Source organism: Narcine bancroftii, chromosome 1 (genome assembly GCF_036971445.1).
Source record: "Narcine bancroftii isolate sNarBan1 chromosome 1, sNarBan1.hap1, whole genome shotgun sequence".
Taxonomy (NCBI): Eukaryota; Metazoa; Chordata; class Chondrichthyes; order Torpediniformes; family Narcinidae; genus Narcine; species Narcine bancroftii.
This window is the reverse complement of record NC_091469.1, coordinates 424210882-424224006: the sequence shown is the minus strand read 5'-3', so window position 1 is coordinate 424224006 and position 13125 is coordinate 424210882. Positions and strand designations below refer to the sequence as shown.

Below are 13125 nucleotides of genomic sequence, written 5' to 3'. Positions count from 1 at the left end.
AACACCTGCAGCAAGAAGAGACCACAGAAGACAATAGAAACAAGAAAGAAGAGGAGGAAAGGGCAACAAAGAAACAACAGATGGTCAACCCAGAGGAAGAAGAAGAGGAAGAGTATGGTGAAATAGAAGAAGAAAAGATAGGCAAGGTAAAGGATATACTTGCTCTTATTAAAGGATACATGGAGTCATTTAAAGAATGGCAAACACAGGAATTTAAGGATTTAAGAAAAAGAATAAACAACACAGAAGAGAAAATAAATAAAATGGAGATGACCTTAACAGAAATGGGAAAAAAAATGGACAAGATGGAAGAGCGGGCAGTAGCAGCAGAAATGGAGGTAGAAGACTTAAAAAAGAAATTGGAGAAATCTAATAAAAAAACTAAAGAGACACAAGAACTACTAGCTCAAAAAATAGATACAATGGAAAACCATAACAGAAGAAATAACATAAAGATAGTGGGCCTTAAGGAAGATGAAGAAGGCAAGAATATGAGGGAGTTTATAAAAGAGTGGATCCCTAAGACCCTAGGATGTCCAGAACTACAGCATGAAATGGAAATAGAAAGGGCACATAGAGTATTGGCCTCTAAACCACAAGCACAACAAAAACCAAGATCTAGTGTAGTAAAATTCCTAAGATATACTACAAGAGAAAAGGTACTGGAGAAGACAATGGAAGAAGTAAGAGAGGGCAACAAACCACTGGAGTATAAAGGGCAAAAAATCTTCATTTATCCAGATATAAGTTTTGAACTCCTAAAGAAGAGAAAAGAGTTCAATACAGCAAAGGCGATTTTATGGAAGAAAGGGTATAAATTTATACTAAAGCATCCAGCGGTTTTGAAAATATTTATTCCAGGACAACAAAACAGACTATTCTCGGATCCAGAAGAAGCACGAAAATTTGCAGAACAATTACAAAAATAGACTGAGGGAGGAAGACGGGTAATGAGAGTTAAAATGATCACGATTGATATGTATGTGGGTAAAGACAAAAATAGACTGAGGGATGAAGACGGGTAATGAGAGTAAAAATGATCACGATTGATATGTATGCGGGTAAAGAGGTATAAGAGTGAATAGAGACAATGAGCATACATGAATGTATCTGTACTTAGAGGAAAATATAGATAGTATAGACAAGAATTAATAAGGGAAGGTAATGGAATAGAGAGAATAAGGAGGGAATTAAAAGAATGACCTTTGTGACATATGAAAAGTGAAATGTTTTCTGGGGGAGGCGGGGTGGGGGGAAATAGCGGTCACTGCAAAATCAGTTGACGCTTGCGAGTGGATTCGCAAATCCAAATGGAGAGGGGAGATGTGGTTGTCCGACAAGGGATAAAGGACAACTCAGGAGGTGAAGGGGAGATTGGGGATAAATAAGATAGAAATAGGAGAATAAGGAAAATGTTAGATGTTGTAGGAATGTTGTCTTATAAAGAGTTGAAAATAAGAAAACAGAAATGGAAAAGGAGGAAAGGTAATGATGGAAAACGGAAAGAGAAGATAAACAAAATATAAAAGGGCTACGCTGAACTATATGTCTTTAAATATTAATGGAATACATAACCAAATTAAAAGGAAGAAACTACCAAATTTAAATGAATAAATGTATTCCATTAGAAAAAATAACATATTGGTTAAGAAATAATATTGAAATATTCGAACAAGTATAGGAGCCTTACATTAAATACAATAGCGAAAACCTACCGGGGACAAACATTGCCTAAGTTGATGGAAGGAGAAGGAAAGAAAAGAATGGACTCAGTAGAATTTCTGGTGTAATTTTGTTGAATGACAACATTGTCTGACTGGCTTAATGCAACCTAGATTGTATACCTAAAATGGATGAGAGGGGGGGGTGGGGGGGTGGTTTGGGAGGAAAGGGGGGGGGAGAAAATGTCACTGTATATGTGTGAAAAAGAAATAGTGTATATCATGGCTAATGTGATTTATGGTGTGAAAAATAAAAAAATTAATAAAAAAAAAAAAAAAGACCAGCAAGCCTTTGGTATGTGAGAAGAAACCCATGTGGTTAGAGGAACAAAATGCAAATTCCATAGAGATTGCACCAGAATCAGGCCTGGGTTGCAGCAGCAGTGGGACAGTTTCCGTTTTCTTTCTGTTGCAGCCTCCAGCACATCATGTTTGGCTTCATATTCCAGCAGAGTCTGTCTCCTGTGCCTCTCCCCTAGTTTTCTTTATTGTAACAAATCACTATACAACGAAGTAGTGTCAAAAGCAACATTTTCAATATTTACCCCTTTTAGCTGCTAATACTTTTACTGTATAGTATTTAGGAATTCAACAATGGAGAAGTTTCATAAATAACTTAATAAGCAAAGAAATAAGTGCAAGTTGCTTTGCCGTTACTGTTGTTTATTGTTGTTTTGCCAGGGTTATTGCCATTTCTATTATTCTATGTTTAAAATAACTTTTGATATCATCTGGGCGATTACATAATGAGGTGATTATTCTTATTGGATTTTGGTCAATACATTATATGGATGCATAATTTAATTTACACCAATACATAGCCATCAATTTAAAGGTCTTCCAACATATCAATAAGTTTTATACATTTTTAGAAGATGCTGCAGTTCAGCAGATAACAATACTTCTAACTAAAAAAAAATGGAATAATATACTCAAACTTAATATACAATTAAAAATACATCCAAATACCTGCAACATGATGATAGTTTGCTTCACATTATCCTTACAATCTTTGACCCAATTCATCTGCTGCTCAAAACTCAGTTGGAGACCCGTATTCAGCTTTTGGACAGTATTCAATGCACAAGGTGTTTAGCAACTTTGTTTTTGGAAAGTTGGTGGAGGGAAATGTAAAGTGCAGCAATAAAACATAGGACAATAAACCAGCCAAAGTTGGAGTACATACACAGCCATCAAACCATGATGACATCTACTGGGCTGATGGTATATTGTTGCTCAGTTTATAGTTAAAGAGAGTATATTGAGATTGCTTTCCCATCTCCCATATGGCAATCTTGCAGTGCAGGCACCCAATTTCTTATTGAAAAGGACACATTTTCCTCAAAAAGGTTTAAGGCAAAAACAATAAAATGCCTAGATGGGCAATACAATTATTTTATTGGAAGAGGTAGATACTGTTCAAAAAAAGCCTTGAACATTTTTAATACACTTCCAAACGTGATTGTGATCAAACACAAGATCATCTTCATATTTCCACTGAAATATCTTTACAAAAAATAATTATAGTGCAAATTAGTGGTCAAATCCACAATCAAGAACTTGTAAAATAATATCTTTTCCCCTCCACTCAGAGGATGAATGTTCAAATTAACTGTGCATTCAGCAAATCATAAAAAGGCAAGATTATAAGATTGATTCTCTACTCTTTTGCAAATATTCTTACTGGATAGGGAAACATTAAAAAATAGTCAATAGTGTGGAATTCAAAATGACCTGCAGTTCTGGGTCAGGCAAAATTCCCTGCCCCTTGTTTCTTTTGGCTGGGTTCTGCAAGTCTGAGAAAAATGGCGATGTATGGGAGAAGGAAGTAAAATGACAAGACGATAAAAAAGGAAGCTTGTGGTTTACGCAGATATATGCTGATGTTTTGGTTTAATTATAACAGGGTTTCATAATCTTCATTACAAATTTCATTGTGGATTGTTTTTGTAGGATCATAGCATATTCAACACCCAAGACTAATAAATGTAAATGCAAATTTAAGATGGTTAATGTACCTTGAATATATGTAATTACTGAAAAGTTCTGTAATGATCTTTGAATTGAATTTGAAGCATTTTGAGCCCTTAATTAAAATAATGCAAATTCATAAGATACTAGTTCATACAGATACTTATTCATTATCTTTGCAAGCAATAACATACATTTGGAGATGTTATATACCTGTTCTTGCTATATGCTGTAAGTATTAATACCCTGCATTACGTGACATTTAAAGCAAAAATCCCATGTTCCAACAATAAGGCATCAAGCTATTCGAAGATGTCTTAATAACTCTTAAAAAAAATAAATAAAGAAACAATCACACATATAACAGATGACCTATAGATATCTAATAAATAATGTATAATAGTTTGAAGCAAACAAACAAAACACAAATTCATCTGCATTCATGTCACCAAAGAATTGGGCCATCAATCTGGTCAAAGCCTGGATCTTTCCGAAGTTCCCAATAGGTATCTGTGCTCACCCACATTTCTTTTCCACCTTCTTGAGATTGCCTGGAAGTACAAGATGAAATTAACTTTTCAAAATGTGCAAGCTGAGTCAGATATGGCTGAATTTGGAATAGTCAAATCATTTCTGAACAATGAAACATAAATATGAAAGCAATACTTAGTAATGAAGTCAAAGTGGTTTCATTTTAGGAATGATAAATTAAAGAGGGTGGGGTAAAAAGGAAGTTACCACAAGGAAGGACATCAGCTTCAATGAAGTAGAATCTATGTGGGTCAAGTGGTGGAATGCCAGAAGACAGAAAACATTAGTGGATATGGTGCACAGACCAAACAATGGTTATGAGATAGGGGTTGGGGGCTATCAACAAATAGTAAAGTATGCAATAAAGTTACAGCAATTAGGGGTTTCATGGGATTAGGAAAATCAAACTAGAAGCAAGAGTGAAGGAGGAATTCCTGGAGTGTGTAAGAGATAGTTTTCTTGACCAAAATGTTGGGAGCTAACAAGACAGTAGGCAATCCTAGACTGGGTGCAGTGCAAAGAGACAGGATTAATTAGTGTGTAAAATTAGAGAACGAGGTATTGGAAGTAACATTTTAATGTGAATAGAAAACAGGGAGGGTATTAAATAGGTCCTTTTCAGATTGAAGGCAGTTACTAGTGGGAACCACGAGGTTGAATTCCGGGCCCCCCGCTATTTATAATGTATATTGATGATTGAGATGAAGAAATTGAATGTTGCATCTTCGACTTTGCAGATTAACTAAGGTGGGCAGCAGTGTGAGCCATGAGGAAGATTCCAAGTTCCAAGAAGCTGAGAGTGATCTGAGCAGATTAGAAGAATAGGCAAATGTGAGACACATGCAGTATAATGTAGATACATGTGGCAATAATAAATAGGCAGAAATTAGGAAAAGGTGAGATGCACAGGAGTGGGTGTCAATGAAGGGTGGAACACAGGTACAACACAAGGCAGTGCAGAAAAGCAATAGCAAGAGATTTGTTGCAAGAGATTTTGAACAGCAAAGCAAGGTGGTCTTACTGCAGTTGTATTATCTCCTATTCTTACGAAGGACATTCTTGCTATTGAGTGGATGCAGCAAAGGTTCACCATTTCTGAGAGGGGATGATTGACACATGAAGAAAAACTGAATTGACTAGGGTTAGAGTCATTGGCATTTAGAAGAATGGGAGGGGAACTTCATGAAACATTACATCGTGACAAGACTAGGCAGGTTAGATGCATGAAGAATGTACCTTATATTGGGAAAAGTACAGAAAAAGTAATGACAGTCTAAAGATGAAGGACTGAGATGAGGAGATACTTCCATTCATTGTTGTGGAACTCCCTACCACAGTATGTTGTTGAGCCCAGTTCTTTAGATATATTCAAAAGGCAGTTAGATCTGGTTCTTATGACTAAAGGTATCAAGGAGTATGGAAAGTAAACAGGTGTAGGGTATGGAAGATGTAAGAATGGCTGCGATCACGTTAAATGTTAAATGTTGGAGTAGGTTTAAAGGGCTGAATGGTCTTCTCCTGCTTCTATTTTTTATGATTCTATTTCACTTTTGGAATTTAATTTTAATAATAGCCTGAGATGCATGAAAGGGCATCGATACTGAGAATTTTTGTTATTCACAAAATATTTTCATTAAAAAAAAAACAATATTTTTATTAAAATTATAAATGCTTGGTTTATTAAATATTGCAAGTGGTTTCTACCTTAACATTTAAATTTGAATATAAAAAGTATCTTTATGCTAATATTAAAAGCAATAGCGACGAGGAAGTGAAATATCATCGCCAATCAAATAAAATTGTCACATGTTTGAAGGCATCTCAAGTTTATTTTGTTTGCTGGTGAAGACCCATAAGTATGCACTACATTTTTGGAATCACATATAATCTCTTCCTTCTATTTTTGAAAAGTAGCTCAGTGGTCTACCAATTTAAAATTTAATATAACATAACATAACAATTTACAGCACGGAAACAGGCCATTAGGCCCTTCTAGTCCGCACCGAACCAAACACCCCTCTCTAGTCCCACCTCCCTGCACAATGCCCATAACCCTCCATCTTCTTCTCATCCATATACCTGTCCAACCTTTTCTTAAATAATACAATTGACTCCGCCGCCACTATTTCTCCCGGAAGCTCATTCCACACGTCTACCACTCTCTGAGTAAAGAAGTTCCCCCTCATGTTACCTCTAAACCTCTGCCCTTTAATTCTTAACTCATGTCCTCTTGTTTTAATCTTTCCTCCTCTTAACAGAAATAGTCTATCCACATCCACTCTGTCTATCCCTTTCATAATCTTAAATACTTCTATCAAATCCCCTCTCAACCTTCTACACTCCAAAGAATAAAGACCTAATCTGTCCAATCTCTCCCTATAATCTAGATGCTTAAACCCAGGTAACATTCTGGTAAACCTTCTCTGCACTCTCTCCACTCTGTTTATATCCTTCCTATAATTAGGCGACCAGAACTGCACACAGAACTCCAAATTAGGCCGCACCAACGTCTTATACAGTCTCAACATCACCTCCCAACTCCTATATTCCATGCAATGATTGATAAAGGCCAGCATACTAAAAGCCTTCTTCACCACCCTATTCACGTGAGTTTCTACCTTCAGGGAACGATGTACCGTTACTCCTAAATCTTTCTGCTCTTCTGTATTCATCAATGCTCTCCCATTTACCACGTATATCATGTTCTGATTCTTCTTACCAAAATGAAGCATCTCACACTTATCAGCATTAAATTCCATCTGCCATTTTTCAGCCCACTTTTCTAAGCAGCCCAAATCCCTCTGCAATCCTTGAAAACCTTCTTCATTATCCACTTCAGATACATTTTTGAAAATGTCAATTACACTTTTATCCATTCAGAAACATGGCCAACTTGCCTAAAGAAGCGAGGTTGGTGTGTCATGTTATTTTCTTCAAGAATTCTTCGCCTTTCTCTTTGCAATTGTTCAATCCTTTCTTTTTGAGTTTCTGCAGCCTCTATGTTACCTTCCTCCAGGTACCTGAAGTAACAATCAAACAAGTCCCTCTAAAAAAATTCAGAACTAAAAAAATGCATTGAGAAACAACACATGCAATGATTTAAAATACTTTCTTTAAATTTGTTAAGTTGCGATCAAGGATTGAATTATTGTAGGGAGCTCTGTTGGGATGGATATACCAAGCTATTAATATTTTGAAATTTGTCTTTTGTCATTAGTTTGGCAAAATTTCCCTGTAAAATTGTTTTAAATACTAGGACTAAGTATCACCTTCATCTGACAGATAATTTAACTTCAAAGTATATTAAGGTGGCAAAATGTCACACACTAGAAAGTCAAAGTTAATACCATAACACCAATTTCTGTTCCAAAGACCAAATTCCAGACCGGAATCACTGGTTGAAGATAAATATGATCTTGTCTTTTAAGATACATATAAGCCAAATTGTAATAACTAAAAGATAATGCTGTCTTCAGAAAGACTCTCTCTCAAAAAAAAACGAGAGGAAGAGTAACACACGATCAATTGCAACAGAGAACAAATTTCTTCTCCCTGGAAACAAGGTGTGTATTATTCAGTGTAAAACAGAATGAAGTACAGCAAGATGGATAAAAAATTCTAACTCTCAATAACAAGGAATGAGGCAGATGGTGGTAACAAACAAGTACAATACTGATGAACTACAGTCAGTTTCAGAATATTAGAAATCAAATAACAACATGAAATTGTGTGAGAATAGATTTATCTGTGAAAATATTTTTAATTAGAAAAGGCTTGGAACTGGCCCAATGATCATTAAACACTTGGATTTTGACAGAGAAGGCAGCACGGTTAGCCTAGCCTAACTTTTAGCACAATGCTATTACAGCACCAGTGACTCGAGTCCAATTTGGCGCTACAGGAGCATGTATGTTCCTCCTGTGACAGCGTGGAATTCCTCTGGGTCCTCCAGTTTCTTCTATGTTTCAAAGATGTACAGGGTTAGTACAATGATTTAAATTATGGAATAAATGGCTTTGTTGCTAAGTTTGTAGATCATTTGAAGATAGATAGTGTTCAAGAAATAGGGAGGCTGCAGAAAGTCTTAAACAGATTAGGTGAATGGGCAGAGAAATGGAAAATGAAATACAAGTTGAATACCCCTTATTTGAATACCCATAATCTGAAAAGATCTGAAATCTGAAAGAATTTTTGTCCGTGGTCCCAAAAAGTAATATGTAATAGAATTCAGAAATCCTGATCTGAGAACAGGACATAGTGGACGCAAGTAATGCATTCTTGAGTGGAGATTTTTCAATATACGTCTACTTCAGTTAATGTGTGCAAATGCAAATATTTGTAATGTAATGTGAATGCATGTATTTTTAAGTCTGAATGAATGAGTTCAAATTTTTAAATGGTGCTCCAAAATCTGAAAAAGCAATCTGAAATCCGAAACATTTCTGGTCCCAGGCATTTTGGATACGGGGTACTGTACCTATACAATGGCAGCAAGTGTATCGTCATTGCCTTTGGTAGAAAAAAAACAAATGGGCAGACTATTTTCTAAATGGGGAGAAAATTCCCAGAAGCAAAGGGACCTGGGAGTCCTCGTGCAGGATAGCCTGAAGGTAAACTTGCATGTTGAGTCAGCGGTGAAGGCGGCAAATGCAATCTGGCATTCATTTCACAAGGAATAAGATACAAGTACAGGGATGTGATGATGAGCCTTTATAAGGCACAAGTGAGACCCCATTTGGAGCATTGTGAGCAGTTTTGGGCTCAACATTTAAGACAGAATGTGCTGATGTTGGAGAGGGTTCAGAGAAGATTCACAAGGATGATTCCATGAATGAAAAGATTATTATATGAGGAGTGCTTGAAAGTTTTTGGTCTGCATTTGTTGGAATTTAGGAGAATGAGGGAGATCTCATTGAAACAATTTTAATGTTGAAAGGCATGGACAGAACAGATGTTGAAAGGTTGTTTCCCAGAGGGTGGGAGCATCTTGGACAAGAGGGGACAACTTCAGGATTGAAGGGCATCTGTTTAGAACGGAGATGCAGAGAGATTTCTTCAGCCAGAGGGTGGTGAATCTGTAGAATTTGTGGCCAGAGGCTGTTGTAACCTCAAGTTATTGGGTGTACTTAAGGCAGCTATTGATAGGCTTTTGATTAGCCAGGGCACCAGATGTCATGATAATGAATATGTATGAGATGTACCGGAAGTCACGTGGTATGAGAGAGAGATAAGAGCACAAGCAGGAGAACAAAGGAAACTGGAAAATAAAGCCACTGAGCAGTTTACCTGATAAAACTTGTGTTTGATGTTTTATTAACTTCACATTTCAGGCCACAAATGTGGCATTGGCGACGAGGATGAAAGAAGCTTGAAGAAAATTAAAGACTAAACAAAATTACAGAGGATTACAGACAACTTCAAGGTGATAAGAATTTTCTCTTTGTCTCAGTACTTTTGGGGCTGAAATATTTCCTCATGGCTGGGGCAGACGGTGACTTTCTAACACATAGTGGAATTGCTCATTTTGACCCAACGGGTGATGCAAGCACTGTAAGTGTGAAGTGGAAGGCATGGCTGGAAGAATTTGAATCCTACGCTGACAGTCGTGGCCTATTTCTAGATACCGGTACAGTTGAACAAAAAGCGCAGAGAAGGGCGTTACTTCTTTTCACGGCTGGACCCGCAGTTCGGGAAACATTTAAGACACTTTTGAATACTGGAAGAAAGGATGAGTACCGGAAAGCGGTAGATGCATTAAATGCACACTATGTAGTGACACCGAATGCTACATTTCAACGCCATTTGTTTCGGAGAACGAGACAAGAAGATGGCCAGACAATTGCTCAGTACGTGACGAGACTACGCCAGCTAGCTGTTGGATGCAATTACATGCCAGCTGATTTGGACAACCAATTATTGGATCAAGTCGTACAGCACTGCAGATCAGATAAACTCAGAAGACGTCTACTGGAAAGAGGGAGTGAGTTGGAACTCACCGATGCTTTAACCATTGCTGCTGCATTAGAGGCTGTTGAAGGGCAATTTCATACCATGACTCTGAAAGACAACTCAAGCCAGCAAACTAAGAGGCCCTCACATCGCCATAACCAGCCAAGATATACGCCGACACAGGACGTGGAGTGTTATCGATGTGGAAACCGAGGTCACTTTGGAAAAGACCCATATTGCCCGGCCAAAGGCAAAGTTTGCAGAAAGTGTGGAGGTAAGGACCACTTTGCAAAGAAGTGCAAAAGCAAGTCCAATGCAGACCAGAAGAGGAAGAGTACAACTTCCAAAGGCAAAGCCTGGGGGAAAGGAAAGTATCCTGGAAAGAAAGATACCATTCGCCAGATAGACGGTGATGATGATGATACCCAGGAAGAACAGAGTTGTTACCAATTTACGTTGAATGAAGTACATCATGAGAAGGTCCCAGCGATCATTGGTGGAGTGACAGTGCAGGTCATTGTAGACTCAGGCAGTGACAGTAATGTGATTGATCGGCATTTACGGGAGAAGTTGAAAAGGAAAAAGATCATCTGTACCTCAAAGAAGTGTTCCAAGAAACTGTATCCATACACAGCAACCAAGCCATTGCAGACCATTGGATGTTTTACTGCAACTGTTGAAGCTGGAGATAAGTACACCGAAGCAGAGTTTATGGTCATAGAAGAGAGGGGAGAACCATTGCTGAGTAGAAGCACAGCGCAAGACCTGGCAATACTTCATATTGGAGCTCGTGTCAATTCAATTCAGTCATACGAGGATATGAAGCAAGAATTCCCCGCAGTCTTCCAAGAAGTAGGAAAGCTGAAAGGTCGACAATTGAAGCGAGCGGTAGATGAAACGGTCAAACCCAAGGCACAACCAATGCGTTGAACTCCGTTTGGACTTCGTGGGAAAGTCGAAGCCAAAATTAAAGAATTGATCGAACAAGACATTATTGAACCGGTTGAACATTCGACACAATGGGTCAGTCCCGTAGTGATTGTGCCCAAACCAAAGGGTGACATAAGACTATGTGTTGACATGAGAATGGCCAATGAAGCTATAATTAGAGAACGACACCCTATACCAACAGTGGAGGAAATACTTCAAGAACTAACTACCAGCAAGGTATTCTCAAAAATTGATCTGAAGTGGGGCTATCATCAATTAGAGCTGGATCCAGGTTCCCGAGATGTAACAACATTTGTGACTCACTGTGGATTGTATCGTTACAAGAGACTATCATTTGGAATTAATGCAGCTTCGGAGATCTACCAGTATGAAATCCATCGAGTGATTCAAGGCATTCCTGGAGTTGCTAACATTTCTGACGACATCATAGTTCATGCACCAACGAAGGAAGAGCATGACAAACGGTTGAGGCGTGTACTATCTAGACTACAGGAGGCAGGCCTTACCGTGAATGGAAACAAGTGCCAGTTCGGTGTGTCAGAAATGGACTTCATGGGACACAGACTTACACGGGAAGGACTAAACCCTGCAGAGGCCAAGGTGAAAGCTATTGCAGAGGCACGTGCACCTCAGAACGCAACAGAGGTGAGGAGTTTCCTGGGATTGGTCGATTTTTGTGCAAAGTTCATTCCTAATTTCGCTACAGTGGCAGAACCACTAAGGAAACTAACCAGGAAAGGTGTACCATTTCATTTTGGATCTGAGCAGAAGAAAGCGTTCACAGCGCTGAAGCAAAGCCTGACAGATGCAAAAACTCTTGGATATTACGATCCGGAGGCATCAACCAAAGTCATAGCGGATGCCAGCCCGGTTGGTTTAGGAGCTGTGTTGGTCCAGATGCATGATGGAGGATCAAGAATCATTGCCTATGCCAGCAGATCGTTATCAGATGTGGAGAGAAGATACTCTCAGACAGAGAAAGAAGCACTCGGACTTGTATGGGCCTGTGAGAGGTTCCATGCATATTTATACGGCATTGAATTTGAACTCATCACAGATCATAAGCCATTAGAGGTGATCTATACACCTAGATCCAAACCATGTGCCAGAATAGAGAGCTGGGTACTCAGACTACAACCCTACAAATATAAAATAATCCACATTGCAGGGAAAACAAACATTGCTGATCCGCTGTCCAGATTGGTGAAGGATGGTGGTCCACAATCCAAGTCAGAATTGGGAACAGAAACAGAGAGCTTTGTATGCTTCGTAGCTATTCAGTCGACACCGAAAGCTGTGACTACGAAGGAAGTCGAGAGAGAATCCGAACGTGATCCAGAACTCAGGGAAGTAAGAGAATGCATACAGAGTGGACAATGGGACAAGTGTACTCACAAGGCTTACATTCCCATTAGAGACGAACTTTGTTGCATCGGACAGTGTGTATTGAGAGGTTGCAGATTGGTGATACCGCAAAGATTGAGACCGAAGATCGTATCCTTAGCGCATGAAGGACACCTAGGTATTGTTGGTACCAAGCAAAACCTCAGAACTAAGGTATGGTGGCCAGGTTGTGATAAAGACGCAGAGAAATTTGTTAAAACTTGTCACGAATGTCAAATCACAAGTAGGAGTAATCCGCCAGAACCGATCCGGAGTACGCAACTCCCGACAGGACCATGGATCGACGTAGCTGTTGATTTTCTTGGACCTTTACCAACGGGTGAATCAATTATGGTAGTGATAGATTACTACAGCAGATACTATGAGTACGTGGTGTTGAAGTCCACAACCACTGAAAAAACAATACAAGCGTTAGCAGAGATATTCGCAAGATATGGATTACCTGTTACATTATACTCTGACAACGGTCCACAATTCATTTCAGAGACATTTGCGGAATACATGAGGACCACAGGTATCCACCATCATAAAGTAACTCCGAAATGGCGCAAGCCAACGGAGAAGTAGAGAGACAAAATCAGTCTATTGAAAAATGATT

The 13125-nt window shown here is 38.6% G+C and overlaps 1 protein-coding gene across 2 annotated transcripts in view; it reads right to left on the bottom strand.

Moving 5' to 3' along the window:
* Positions 1-2367: 2367 nt before the first annotated feature.
* The window catches only part of osbpl3b (oxysterol binding protein-like 3b), a 175045-nt gene continuing 164287 nt past the window's right edge, over positions 2368-13125 (bottom strand). For both annotated transcript variants that reach the window (XM_069914155.1, XM_069914156.1), the window contains 2 exons: positions 7121-7243; positions 2368-4243 (listed from right to left, as the gene is read on the bottom strand). In XM_069914155.1, the coding sequence (XP_069770256.1) occupies positions 4138-4243; positions 7121-7243 (229 nt within the window). In that variant the 3' untranslated portion in view covers positions 2368-4137. The remainder of the gene's footprint in view (positions 4244-7120; positions 7244-13125) is intronic.